At 42.9% G+C, this 12,006-nt stretch overlaps 1 protein-coding gene across 1 annotated transcript in view; it reads left to right on the top strand.

Annotated features, from left to right (window-relative positions):
- Nucleotides 1-375: 375 nt before the first annotated feature.
- AGPS (alkylglycerone phosphate synthase) overlaps nt 376-12,006 on the top strand; it is a 282,972-nt gene continuing 271,341 nt past the window's right edge. Inside the window, exon 1 of the mRNA XM_089690442.1 lies at nt 376-597. Coding sequence (XP_089546568.1) covers nt 452-597 — 146 coding nt within the window. The 5' untranslated portion in view covers nt 376-451. The remainder of the gene's footprint in view (nt 598-12,006) is intronic.

Here is a 12,006-nt window from a genome sequence, read left to right as displayed (position 1 = left end):
TTTAACAAAACTTCTCAGTCAGGCTTAGTACTGCTTTATCAGCAAAAGGCTGATCTCTTTTTATCGTGGGGGTCGTATTTGTTTCAGGTTTTCACTGATTTATTTCGTTCTGGAAGTTGCGGAGACTAAGAGCGAGCCTCCGCCCTCCACTCCACCTTACCCAACTTCAATGTGGAGTTCCTCCTGAACACTGAGCTCCGGGCTCCCCACAACAGCCCCTCTCCTGTCACATCTGTCAAAGAAGAGGCGCTGATTGGCTGGAGAGGGTCACGTGGCGCCGGGCCTCCCGCCACTCTTAGCAGGTGAACTAGGAAGTGTGGGGACCACAAGAGGAGACGGCGTTCTGCGGTTGCCAGGCAACGGCGGGCGCGCTGCATGCTGGGACGTCAAAAACGAAATGCCCACGCTGTGACCTCTCCCTTAGGCCCCCTTCGCTGCACAACACGGAAGTATGGCGGCCGCTCAGGAGAGCCCGGTGTCCGCCTGTTCACAGCGCCGGCTGAGGGTTCTCTCGGGGCACCTGCAGCCCGGAGTCGCGACCGCCATCTCCGCCAGCGAGTGCAAGGCCCCGGCGGCTCCCTCCATCCCTAGGAAGAGGTAGGTGGGGTGGGTGCGGTCTTGGCATGGCAGCAGGTGGCTGCACACCTGGGGACTGACATCTCCAGCATCCTTCATGGCCCTGGGGACTGCAAGTCCTAGTATGACTGAGAGAACCAGTGTGCACACAGCCATACACATAACAATCTGATTGTACCATCTGATCACCAACAACACGTAACAATCTGATTGTACCATCTGATCACCAACAACACGTAACAATCTGATTGTACCATCTGATCACCAACAACACGTAACAATCTGATTGTACCATCTGATCACCAACAACACGTAACAATCTGATTGTACCATCTGATCACCAACAACATGTAACAATCTGATTGTACCATCTGATCACCAACAACATGTAACAATCTGATTGTACCATCTGATCACCAACAACATGTAACAATCTGATTGTCATATACACTATATTGCCAAATGTATTGGGACGCCCACCTTTACATGTACATGAACTTTATTGGCATCCCAGTCTTAGTCCGTAGGGTTCAATATTGAGTTGGCCCTCCCTTTACAGCTATAACAGCTTCAACTCTTCTGGGAAGGCTGTCCACAAGGTTTAGGTGTGTCTATGGGAATGTTTGACTATTCTTCCAGAAGCACATTTGTGAGGTTAGGCACTGATGTCGGACGAGAAGGCCTGGATCGCAGTCTACGCTCTAATTCATCCCAAAGGTGTTCTATTGGGTTGAGGTCAGGACTCTGAGCAGACCAGTCAAGTTCCTCCACCCCAAACTCACTCATCCATGTCTTTATGGACCTTGCTTTGTGCACTGGTGTGCAGTCATGATAGAACAGGAAGGGGCCATCCCCAAACTGTTCCCACAAAGTTGGGAGCATGAAATTGTCCAAAATGTCTTGGTATGCTGATGCATTAAGAGTTCCCTTCACTGGAACGAAGGGGCCAAGCCCAACCCCTAAAAACCAACCCCACACCATAATCCCCCCTCCACCAAACTTTACACTTGGCACAATGCAGTCAGGCAAGTACCGTTCTCCTGACAACCACCAATCCCAGACATGTCCATCAGATTACCAGAGCAGAGAACCGTGATTGGTCACTCCACAGAACACGTCTCCACTGCTCAAGAGTCCAGTGGCGGCGTGCTTTACACCACTGCATCTGACACTTTACATTGCACTTGGTGATGTAAGGTTTGGATGCAGTTGCTCAGCCATGGAAACCCATTTCATGAAGCTCTCTATGAACTGTTGTGCTAATCTGAAGGCCACATGAAGTTTGGACGTCTTTAGCTATTGGTTCTGCAGACAGTGACTTCTGTGCGCTTCAGCATGTGCTGACCCCACTCTGTCATTTTACATGGTCTACCACTTCATGGCTGTTGTTCCCAGTTGCTTCCACTTTGTTATAATACCACTAACAGTTGACTGTGGAATATTTAGTAGCAAGGAAATTTCACAGGTTGGCACCTGTGCAAGAAGTCCATCACAGTACCATGCTTGAATTCACTGAGGTCCTGAGAGCGACCCATTCTTTCACAAATGTTTGTAGAAGCAGTCTGTATGCCTAGTGCTTGATTTTATACACCTGTGACCATGGAAGTGATTGGAACACCTGAATCCAATGATTTGGAGGGGTGGCCTAAAACGTTTGGCAATGTAGTGTATATATATTTTACAGTCTGATTATACCATCTAATCGATATGTATATATTAGTCTGATTGTACCATCTGATCGCCATATACATATTACTCACTTGAAGACCAGGCCTTTTCTGACACTTTTTGTTTACATGTAAAAAATCATTTTTTGTGCTAGAAAATTACTTAGAACCCCCAAACATTATACATATTTGTTTTTTTAGCAAAGACCATAGAGAATAAAATGGCAATCGGTGCATTTTGTTTGTCAAACATTTGTGCAGCGGTTTTTGCAAACACAATTTTTTTGGGAATAACACACGTTAATGAATGAAACAAAACCCTTTTATATAAACCATTTTTTTTTTTTTTTGTTAAATTTGAAAGATGTTACATCATGTAAATGGATCCCTAGCATGTCACACTTTAAATATGCACACGTGCATGGAATGGCGCCAAACTACGGTACTTAAAAATTTCATAGGTGATGCTTCAAAAGCCTTACAGGTTACCAGTTTAGAGATACACAGGAGGTCTGGTGCTGGAATTATTGCTCTTGTATAACATTCGTGGTGCATACGCTGCTTACATAGGTGGACGTGACCTATATATACTGTAGTTTGGTAGTATGCGTTTACCAGTGTGTGAAAGCATGGGGGTGCTTTAAAATGTTTTATTAATTATGTATTTTATGACTTTTTAATTTTTATACTGTCCCATTTAAATTTTTTTTATCACTTTGATTATCTCAACAAATGTAAACATCCCTTGTGATAAAGTATGAGAGGTCCTCTTTATGGACATCCATCACCCAACATCTCTCCTCTATGGTGGAAAGCATCGGATTAAAAAGAAACCCCATTGATCTAATGCTTTGCTAAAACAACCCCCCCCCCCTTATTTACATTCGGTCAGATCCAGAAGTGACTTCACAATGTCGTTTCTGTCCTCCTAGGACTCAGGGGTGTCAAACTGGTGGCCCTCCAGGTGTTGTGAAACTACAAGCCTCTGACTTTGGGAGTCAAGCTTCTGTCAGCCTTGCAATGCCCCATGGGACATATAGTTTGGCAACAGCTAGAGGGCCGCCAGTTTGACACCCCGCCCTAGGTTATAGAGATTGGCTGAGGCCATTATTCCAAAGCTAATTTCTATAACTAGTTGCCGCAAACGCTTGATCAGTTCACCAGAAAGGGGCAGCGGGCCACCCTGAGCAACCCGGGCGATCCCTCCCGCCGCTTCTAAAAGTGATCCAGCAACTAATCAGCCACTCGGATCACTTTTAGCAGAAATAGCATTGACTGCTGTAAATTTTAATGGAATTGTTATGGAATTCAGCTGCAGCCATAACCTCAGTATTCCAATTCAGAACTGCAGCATAATATACGTATTATGGTCTTGAAGTCGTTACAATCTAATTGTCTGATCTGATCACCACACAATCTGATTGTCCGATCTGATCACCATACGTATTACAACATAGTTAATACAATCTGATTGTACGATCTCCTTTAGGTTTACCATCACCTTTGTAATAAGGGGTCATACCTAAACTATCCAGTCAGTCTGTAGCCATCAGGCAGACTATTGCACTACATAATTGATGGCAAATCTAAAAGGGATTGTACAATCATATTGTATAGTGTATGGTTATCTTAAGGTGGCAGTACCCGGTGTGATAGAACGGATTTGACAAAAATGGGATGTCAGAGTGATGAGAGATAATCAGTGACGGTTTTGATTGACCAGAGTCAGTGGTTGTGACAGAAAATTTTTTTCCAGGGATCGGTGGTTTTTTTTTTTTTTTTTTTTTGCGCCAGTATGGCGTTTTGCACACAGGGTGTTTGCTCAGCCCTTCTAAATGTCTTTCCTCCTGACAGTAGGATTTTGGCAGAAAAACACTCTTGATCTATCTAGATGTCTGTAGGTGATTCAGGCACTTAGGTGTTAATTTATTCAATTTCGTTAGTCAGAATAATCATTTTTTCTGGCGTCAGTTTTCCAGGCAGTGCTGATCAGAAGCTCCCTGTAAGGCCTCTTTCACACGGGGCAGACTCCAATCGATCATCAGGGCATCTGTCCAGTGATCCTCGCAGAGAAGGTACACGACAGGTCCGAGTCCACTCAGTGTATGCAGAGCACACCCAGACAGAGCCCACTTTGCTCTATGGGCTGTCTGGTGTAAACTGACTCCTCTGTCTGTTTACCCCCAACTGCCTTCTGATCTGCCTAGCTAGAGGGAAATGGACTCCCCTTTCTTTTTTTTTTCTAGGTACATGGGTGTACAGTGACACAAGTCCATTTACAGCTGCTGGCCCATAGGGCTAAAGGGAGGGTCCAATCGGGGTCTGCCTGAAAAACTGACAGGCAGACTTTATTGGCCTAAGTCTATTGGCTGGCAAATGTAAACTGACATGTGTCTGTTCAATTCTGTATTACCTCCGAGTCTGTCCTGGTCCGGAAAAAAAATGGGAACTGTGTCTTTTTTCTGTTCTTTTCTTGGCCTGAATGTGATGGATAGGAGGTAGCCTGATACAAGCGGACAGAAGTCCCTTTTCATCTGGCCACCCATAGATCTAAGACCGGTACAGAAAGGTCTGGCGTCAAAAGCAGCAAGTAACTGCAATGGGCACAGATCTATCCCATTCTGCTCTGATTCCCCAGCAGATCTTTTCATGGATCCCCGATTAATGAACTGGACATAGCCCACGTGAAAGAACCTGAAGGGTTTGGATGTACCTTTATATCACACTTCATTATGTGTGGACTTATTCAACAGGTAATTCAGCAGCAACTTCAGATTTTTTTAAAGATTTTGGCAGGCTCTAGCAAGGCTATAAATGTAGAGTTCTGACTTGGCCGACGTTTGAAGTAGAGTCTCAGCACAGCCCTTTGTACACACAGACACCTTGGTCACCAATGGTGGATTGGATTGTGCTGGAGCTGAGCAGACCTTGCTCTATGATGATGAAATCTGCTGTAGAATACAATTCCCAGGATGCTGCTGCTGACTTCCTTTTAAAATGCCAGTTTCCAGACTCTTTATTTTCAGTACTTTCCTATTCAGTGATCTCGAACAAGAATTTAGACAGTAAAGTCCAACCTTATGATGTGTAAGCTTGGTCCAGGTATGAATGTATGGAAGCCAGGGGATGGCATGACATTCAGAACATGAGCTCTTAAGGCCTCATGCACACGGAACATTTTTACTGCTGCTTTTAGGGGCTTCAGGCATTTTGTTTTTTCTTGTTTTGTTTCTGAATGCCTCTCCGTGTTAGCCCATGTGTTCATGTACACATAGATGTTTAGCAGTGTTCATGGTAGAAAATAGAGCAAATGAGCGCTAAAAGTCCAAAAAGCTGCTGAAACACCAAAGGGTACCAAATAACCTCCAAAGCATCAATTTAAAGTAAGGTGCAGCGCTAAAACTCTAACCACATTTGTGAAAACTCCATATGTTAAATACATAAATAGACATATAAATATATAAAGTGACTTGTGACAAAGTGCAAAATATGTCATTCAAAATAGAAGTGATTCGGTGGTAATGTAATATCTGTCACTATATAGTGACCAATAGTGCTTTATAGTGCTAAGATATTGTGGAAATATAGGATCTGATAATCTTCAGTTATAGGTGTTCCATCCGGTATTGTGGTGATGTGACCAATGATATAAAGACTGCGCACTCACCAGATGCGCAATCAGTAAGCGCATTTAGAGACAGTGCTCTCAGTAGATAAACTGGAGCTATTTCCTCCTGTACCACTATCCCCTCCCTCCTAGATTGTAAGCTCCAAGGAGCAGGGCCCTCGAACCCCTCGTGTATTGAATCGTATTGTTACTGTACTGTGTCATGTACTGTCTCCCATTATAATGTACAGCGCTGAGCAAACTGTTGGTGCTATATAAATCCTGTATTATAATAATAACTGGAGGCCCCTTTAAGGATGAGTATGTTCTGGTCAGGTATTCCCCTCACTGCTCACTCTACTGTCAATAATGGCTCTATCACTCTTCTCCTGCAGCTATCCGGGTTATTAGAAACTCACTGGGAGCCCAGAAAAGAGGATACCAATAGCGTGATACCATTTGATAAGGTGTATGTTTATTCCAACATAAATAGCAAGCGTGTAGGGAACAGAACAGAAACTACTGACCATAAGCAGAAATCCAAGATGGCTGCTGGGACCCATGTGGTGTCGGCGGCGTGACGTCATGACGCTGTAGCTCCTTTCTGACGCATTTTGTGCTATTGCACATAATCATAGGGGGTGTGGTAGGCATCCGAAGTGCATTTTTGTAGTGTGAACGGGCCCTAAAAGAGTCTTAACACTAGGTGTGTTTAGTGCTGGAACGTTAATTCATTTCAATGACCATAATAAATGATTATTCTGGCCAATTGAATTAATGCCCAAGCGCTTGATGCCTGAAACGCCTTTAAATGCTTGTAAAAGCGTTAGACGCTTTTACAAGCATCAGGCATTTTTTCTACAAAAATTCTGCTGCCAGGAGGAAACGTTTTCAAAACATCCTGTGTGCATGAGGTCTAATGAGGGACATGGGTAGTTTTATACAACAGGCTGTATAGTATGTATAATGTCATTATGGCATCTGTCAGTCTATGAAGTCGCAGTGACTGATCATATCTACATGCGGCTTTTTGACACCATTGCAGCACTTTGACATATTGAACTTACCTGTATGAGCATTTCAGGTCCAACTGATTTTTTTTATGCCATTTGCCATGGCAATTGTTTTCAATACTGTAAGTGTGAATGGACATTTCATCTCCTCAAGCCCTTTCATCTTGTAAAACAATATAAAGAGACAGGATGGGATGAGAACTTCAGAAATCTGGTCATTGCACTTTGCATATTGGGGGGTTTATTAAATCAAGCTATTATAGTAAGGTGGAGGGAGTGTTTGATGTGGGGCTTCCTCCTTGCCGTGTGGCATTATTGGACAAAATCTGGTAAATATGGTTTGCAGGTATCTGACACCGAGCAATGTTCAGCCAGTTTTCAGTCTTTAATCACAGAGGAACGTTTGCGTAAGTACTGTAGGTTGCATCCATTTCCCCTTTGTTATAATTTAGGGTGTAACATGTTCCAATACCTGCCCCAACCCCCCACCCCTTCCCCCGTGACAGTGAGTGGGGAATCCTCTCCCTTGCAGCTAATGTCACGTTTAAAAATCAGTACGACTGTGTGGGGCTCTGCCCATATAGCTGCAGGAATCTAAATGAAGAAACTACAAGTCCCATCTGCCAGTGCAGCAGATGGCTTGTAGTTCCTAATAAACTAGGAGGGTGCTAATGAGTGCCTTGGCAAATCATTGACACGTTCTCCATCTTTCTAACTAAAACCCTATACAGGGCAAGGAAGCTGGATGATGTGTCTGCAGGAGCCTGACATCTTTTTTCTGCAAAAATACATGCATTTACAATATTTTTTTTGTTTCTTTTCTCCAACATTTTTATGTTACGTTTAAAGTGATACTCCCTTACAACTTTACCCAGTGAAGTGACTGGCCTCAGGTGATGGACAGGGATGAAACAAATCCTCCTACAGTCGGCAGTCTTCTCTTCTCTACAGCCCTTCAAAGTCCAGAATGTATACAGCTTGTCTGAGCTGTCAGAAAACAGGGAACTGGGAGCTGAATTTACACTTTGCAGAGTTCAGCGAGGAGAGCTCTAAGAGCCGATTGGAGGGAGGAGACACCCCCCCCCCCTTCCACAGGAACAGAACTGAGGTTGTTAATCTGCTGGAGGTCCCTCCCCTGTCACCATTTTTCTCTTGGTGTCATGAAAACTTGTCAAGTGATTCATGCTGATAGCAGAGGAACGAAGCAGCAAACAAAATTACACTTATTGCTTTAAATTGAGACAGGTTCACATTATAGAGGGATATGTTTTGTTCACATTTCAGGTTTACAACCACTGTAAGGTTATGCAGCACACAGAGTAAAAGCATAACAGGTCTGAGATGTCTACAATGCATTAAACACCAGTGCTTATGATAAAGTCCGCAGTCTCTGTTAATGCATCAGAAGCACTGTTTTTTTAATGCGTTGTTGACTTTGCCTGCCCAGGGGGTAAGTTTGTTTCCAGCAGCTGGGAAATTTCTTAAGTATATCCTCAGGTGCTGCGTACTTGGTTTTAGGTCTTAGATGTTTGCATAATAAAGTGTAATTAAAGACAAACATTTAAAATGTACAAACAGGCAGCTTTTTATTGCAGAAAATTATATGAAATGTCTCTTCTACAAAAAAAGAAAAGTAAACTTGCCTGCCTGTTTGCAATCCCCTGCTGAATGTACACAGAGCTACACATGCACAGCTCCGTTTACATTTCAGGCACAGGTCCATTGTGAAAGGATGAACGACTCCCACCATGTTGAGGAACGATGTTATCCCACACTGGTTAACACTGGAACCCTGAATAAGCAGGGATGAAGATGCTGCCATCAGACCGTTGGAGCATAGGTAAATATTGCTGCCTTTAGTCCCTCTTAGGATGAGCATTACGATTAAGTCTGCCTGTCAGTTTTTCAAGTGAATCCGATTGGAAGCTCAGTGTTAGTCTATGGTCAGGCACCTTGGAGTTTGTCTGCGCTAAAAAAAACAGAAAAGGTTTGTATCCTTTTCCTTCTTTTCAGACCTAAATATAGATCGATCAAAGGTAAAAGGAAGTAAATGGATGCTTTTCAGTTTAAATATGCTTGTCCATAGACCTAATATGGGTCTCTTACAAGATTCAGAGGAAAAACACAAAAGTGATGTCTGTTCTGATCCGATTCAACAGAGGATCTATTCACGGATCCACTAATCCAGACGATAAAACATAGATGCCACCTGTCTGAAAGGACCACAAGACAAAACAGGTGCTAGGGCTAGCACACCGAATACTCTGTAGAACATCTTCCAAGTATGTCTATGGAGAAACTGAACAGGTGAGGGAGAAGTGAGAAGTGTGTGGCCATGATGTGTTGAGGAGTATAAGGGGTGGGATGTAATAGCAATTTTGGAAAACCAGGAAACTCCGGACACGGACCTTGAGGAAAACAAGCGATTTATTTAAAACAGCGCTGTTTGACCCAGCTGGGCTCATGCCTACAAAGCCAAGTGGGTTGTATCCACTAAGAAGTGGATATACCAATAATTACGTCACAATGCATGTTTTTCCTCTTTCACTTTCTATACATTCAAAAGACTTTCTAAACTTTCTAAACAGAATATAGCCTTGAATTCCAGCTGCAGATAAGGGTGCTAGCTACAGGCTGGTACACATTACCTTACAGGAAATAAGGGAGGGGAAATGTGAGCTGAAAACTTTGCTTTGCAAGCAGATACTGTTAGAAATGTTAAAATTTAAAGGGGAACTCTGCAATATCTCGGTGCTACCACAGGAGTAGGGGTGGGTGAGTGCCTTAGGACTTTGGAAGAAAACTAGGGTCACCTAACAAAATGGAGTTGAAGTTCATTTGTTCAGGTGGAAATGATTAATCCATTCTTTCCAAAGCTCCTGAAATTTGGTCATGGTGTCTGAGTTTTTCAGTTATTATTTTATTATACAGTATTTATAAAGCGCCAATAGTTCGCTCAGCGCAGTTGGTTTTCCATTCGAGAACTTGCAATGGAATCTAGATTTAACCTCAGACAATCATGCGGTTCTTATGGTTTGTTTCGTGGCCATTAGAACATGCGTCCTAGAAGTTGATATTTTGTGGGGTCTAATGGTTTTAGATTAAGAAGTGCTTCCCACCAAATCTTGTGGATAATATGTAGCAATCTATGGAGCATTTTGTAGACCTTCCCTCAAATTGTCTGATTTCTTAAGATATCTGGCTGTAGATGTATGATGGTGATGATGTGATCAGTGCCTACCTGTGCAAATAGTATGCAGACATCCCACTGTATGACATAGGTCCGTACAGAGTAAAATACGGGTGTGAGGCCCCATGTACATGGGACACTTCTGAACAATGGAAACTGACTGCTGGAAAATGTAGGTTAAAAAAAGTGTGTTTAGCTGCATTTGCATAACACGTTTATGCGCGTTTGCGTTTAGAACCGTTTTTTTAAGATAAGCACAGGAGAACCTCCCAAATGCCCAGAATGCACTGAAAAGTGGTAAATTATTAACTATTTCAGACTGTTTCAGAGAAATACAGAGAGTAGAAGCAGAGACAGCAGTATGTGTTGAGATAATTAGGTGTGAGTTGCTCATTAACATTTCTTTTGTTTCCAATGGTGGGAAAGGTGTCTGGTGGAGTGAGTCATTAAGGTCACCTGGCAGGGGGTCTTCATGAGGAATTTGAGGTGTGAATGGTCATTAACATATCTTTTGTTTCCAAGGGTGGGAGAGGTCCGAGGTGTGAATTGGTCATTCCAATGTGTGACAAGCTTGGTAGAAGGAACATCCTGTGTTCAGTGTTTTGTCCATCTGTGTACATTGAAAACACTTTGCATGCATTTTTCATGATGAAAAATGGCTCTGGACAACATCAGGAACTGGAAAAATTTAAAAAAATTTGCAAACGCTTATAAACGCGATTTGCCGCGTTTAGATGCATTTAGCCACGTTTTGCATTTGAACCGCTTATAAAATCGACTGCTGAACGCAAGTTTTCTGCGTTAAAAAAAACGAATGTAAACTCAAATGCCTGTAAATGAAGATGTGTACATGGACACACAGGAAAACATTAGGGAGAGTTCAGGGGCTGCTGGAAAAAAACGCTGAACAGCTCCTAAACGTGAGTTTATCAGCTGCAGTGTACATGAGCCCTAATTATGGTTTCGAGAGCCACAGCTGCTGCAAAATTTCTGCCATCGACATGAATTACAGAGTATGCTATATTTGCGTAATTGGTGGTACTTGTGTTTGCACATGTATGGACATAATTTCTGCAAATCTATCCATACACGTGTGCATGTAAATGTATGTACCAGCATTTTTGTGTATGCATCTATGGGCAGAATTATGCAGCAGCTATGGCTCCCAGGTGCCTGGGTTACTTTGTATGGCCATACACACTTATATATGTCCGTGTGTGGCAGCCCTACTGAGAATTGCATGTTTGTAAAATTTACATCCATGCACATGTAATCGGCAGTTCCGGAGTTTACACAAGATCATATGTGCGCAGTGTATTTTGTAACACCGTCCTATGGTTAGAAATACACCACATCTCGGGCTTCTGGGCGCAGTGAATACAGGCGTGTTTTATGATCTACGTTGGTGTCAATGACACCTACACGCCTTCTACACAGTTAAATGCTTAGACAGAAGGGTGTGAACTGACCAAGAATTCTACCTTTTATAATCCCAGATTAAAGCTAAGAATGTCATTTTACTCGTTTTTCTGCCTGTTTCCACTTTAATTGCATTGTACTGTATGGTTGAAGCGTCTTAGTTTGATTGGCTGATAATCTATACCCGCTGATTTTGGTCCACCTGCTGTTTATTTAAGGAATATTTTAGGAAAGCATTGAAAGTGAATAGTCCAAAAGGAATTTCTGTAGGAAATCTCTGTGCAGAACAATGACAGTGTTGCCGGCAGAGGTAGAACAGTTGATGTATTATGTTCGTGGTGGAGCAATCACTGCGAGAGGGCTGAGACTGACTAGTGCCAATATGTTATCAGACTCCCTTTTGTTTGGGCTGGACAAGCCTTCCCATACACCAATGCCAACAGCAGCACAGTACAAATGGGCATTAGTTTTGTGGCCTCTTGAAATGAAAGCCCGATGGTTTACTGATCATAGATGGAGTTGCTTTATTTTGGA

Source organism: Staurois parvus, unplaced genomic scaffold (genome assembly GCF_062004578.1).
Source record: "Staurois parvus isolate SC_StPar_1 unplaced genomic scaffold, SC_StPar_1.0 ptg000530l, whole genome shotgun sequence".
Lineage (NCBI taxonomy): Eukaryota > Metazoa > Chordata > Amphibia > Anura > Ranidae > Staurois > Staurois parvus.
This window is presented reverse-complemented; position numbering and strand designations above follow the sequence as displayed.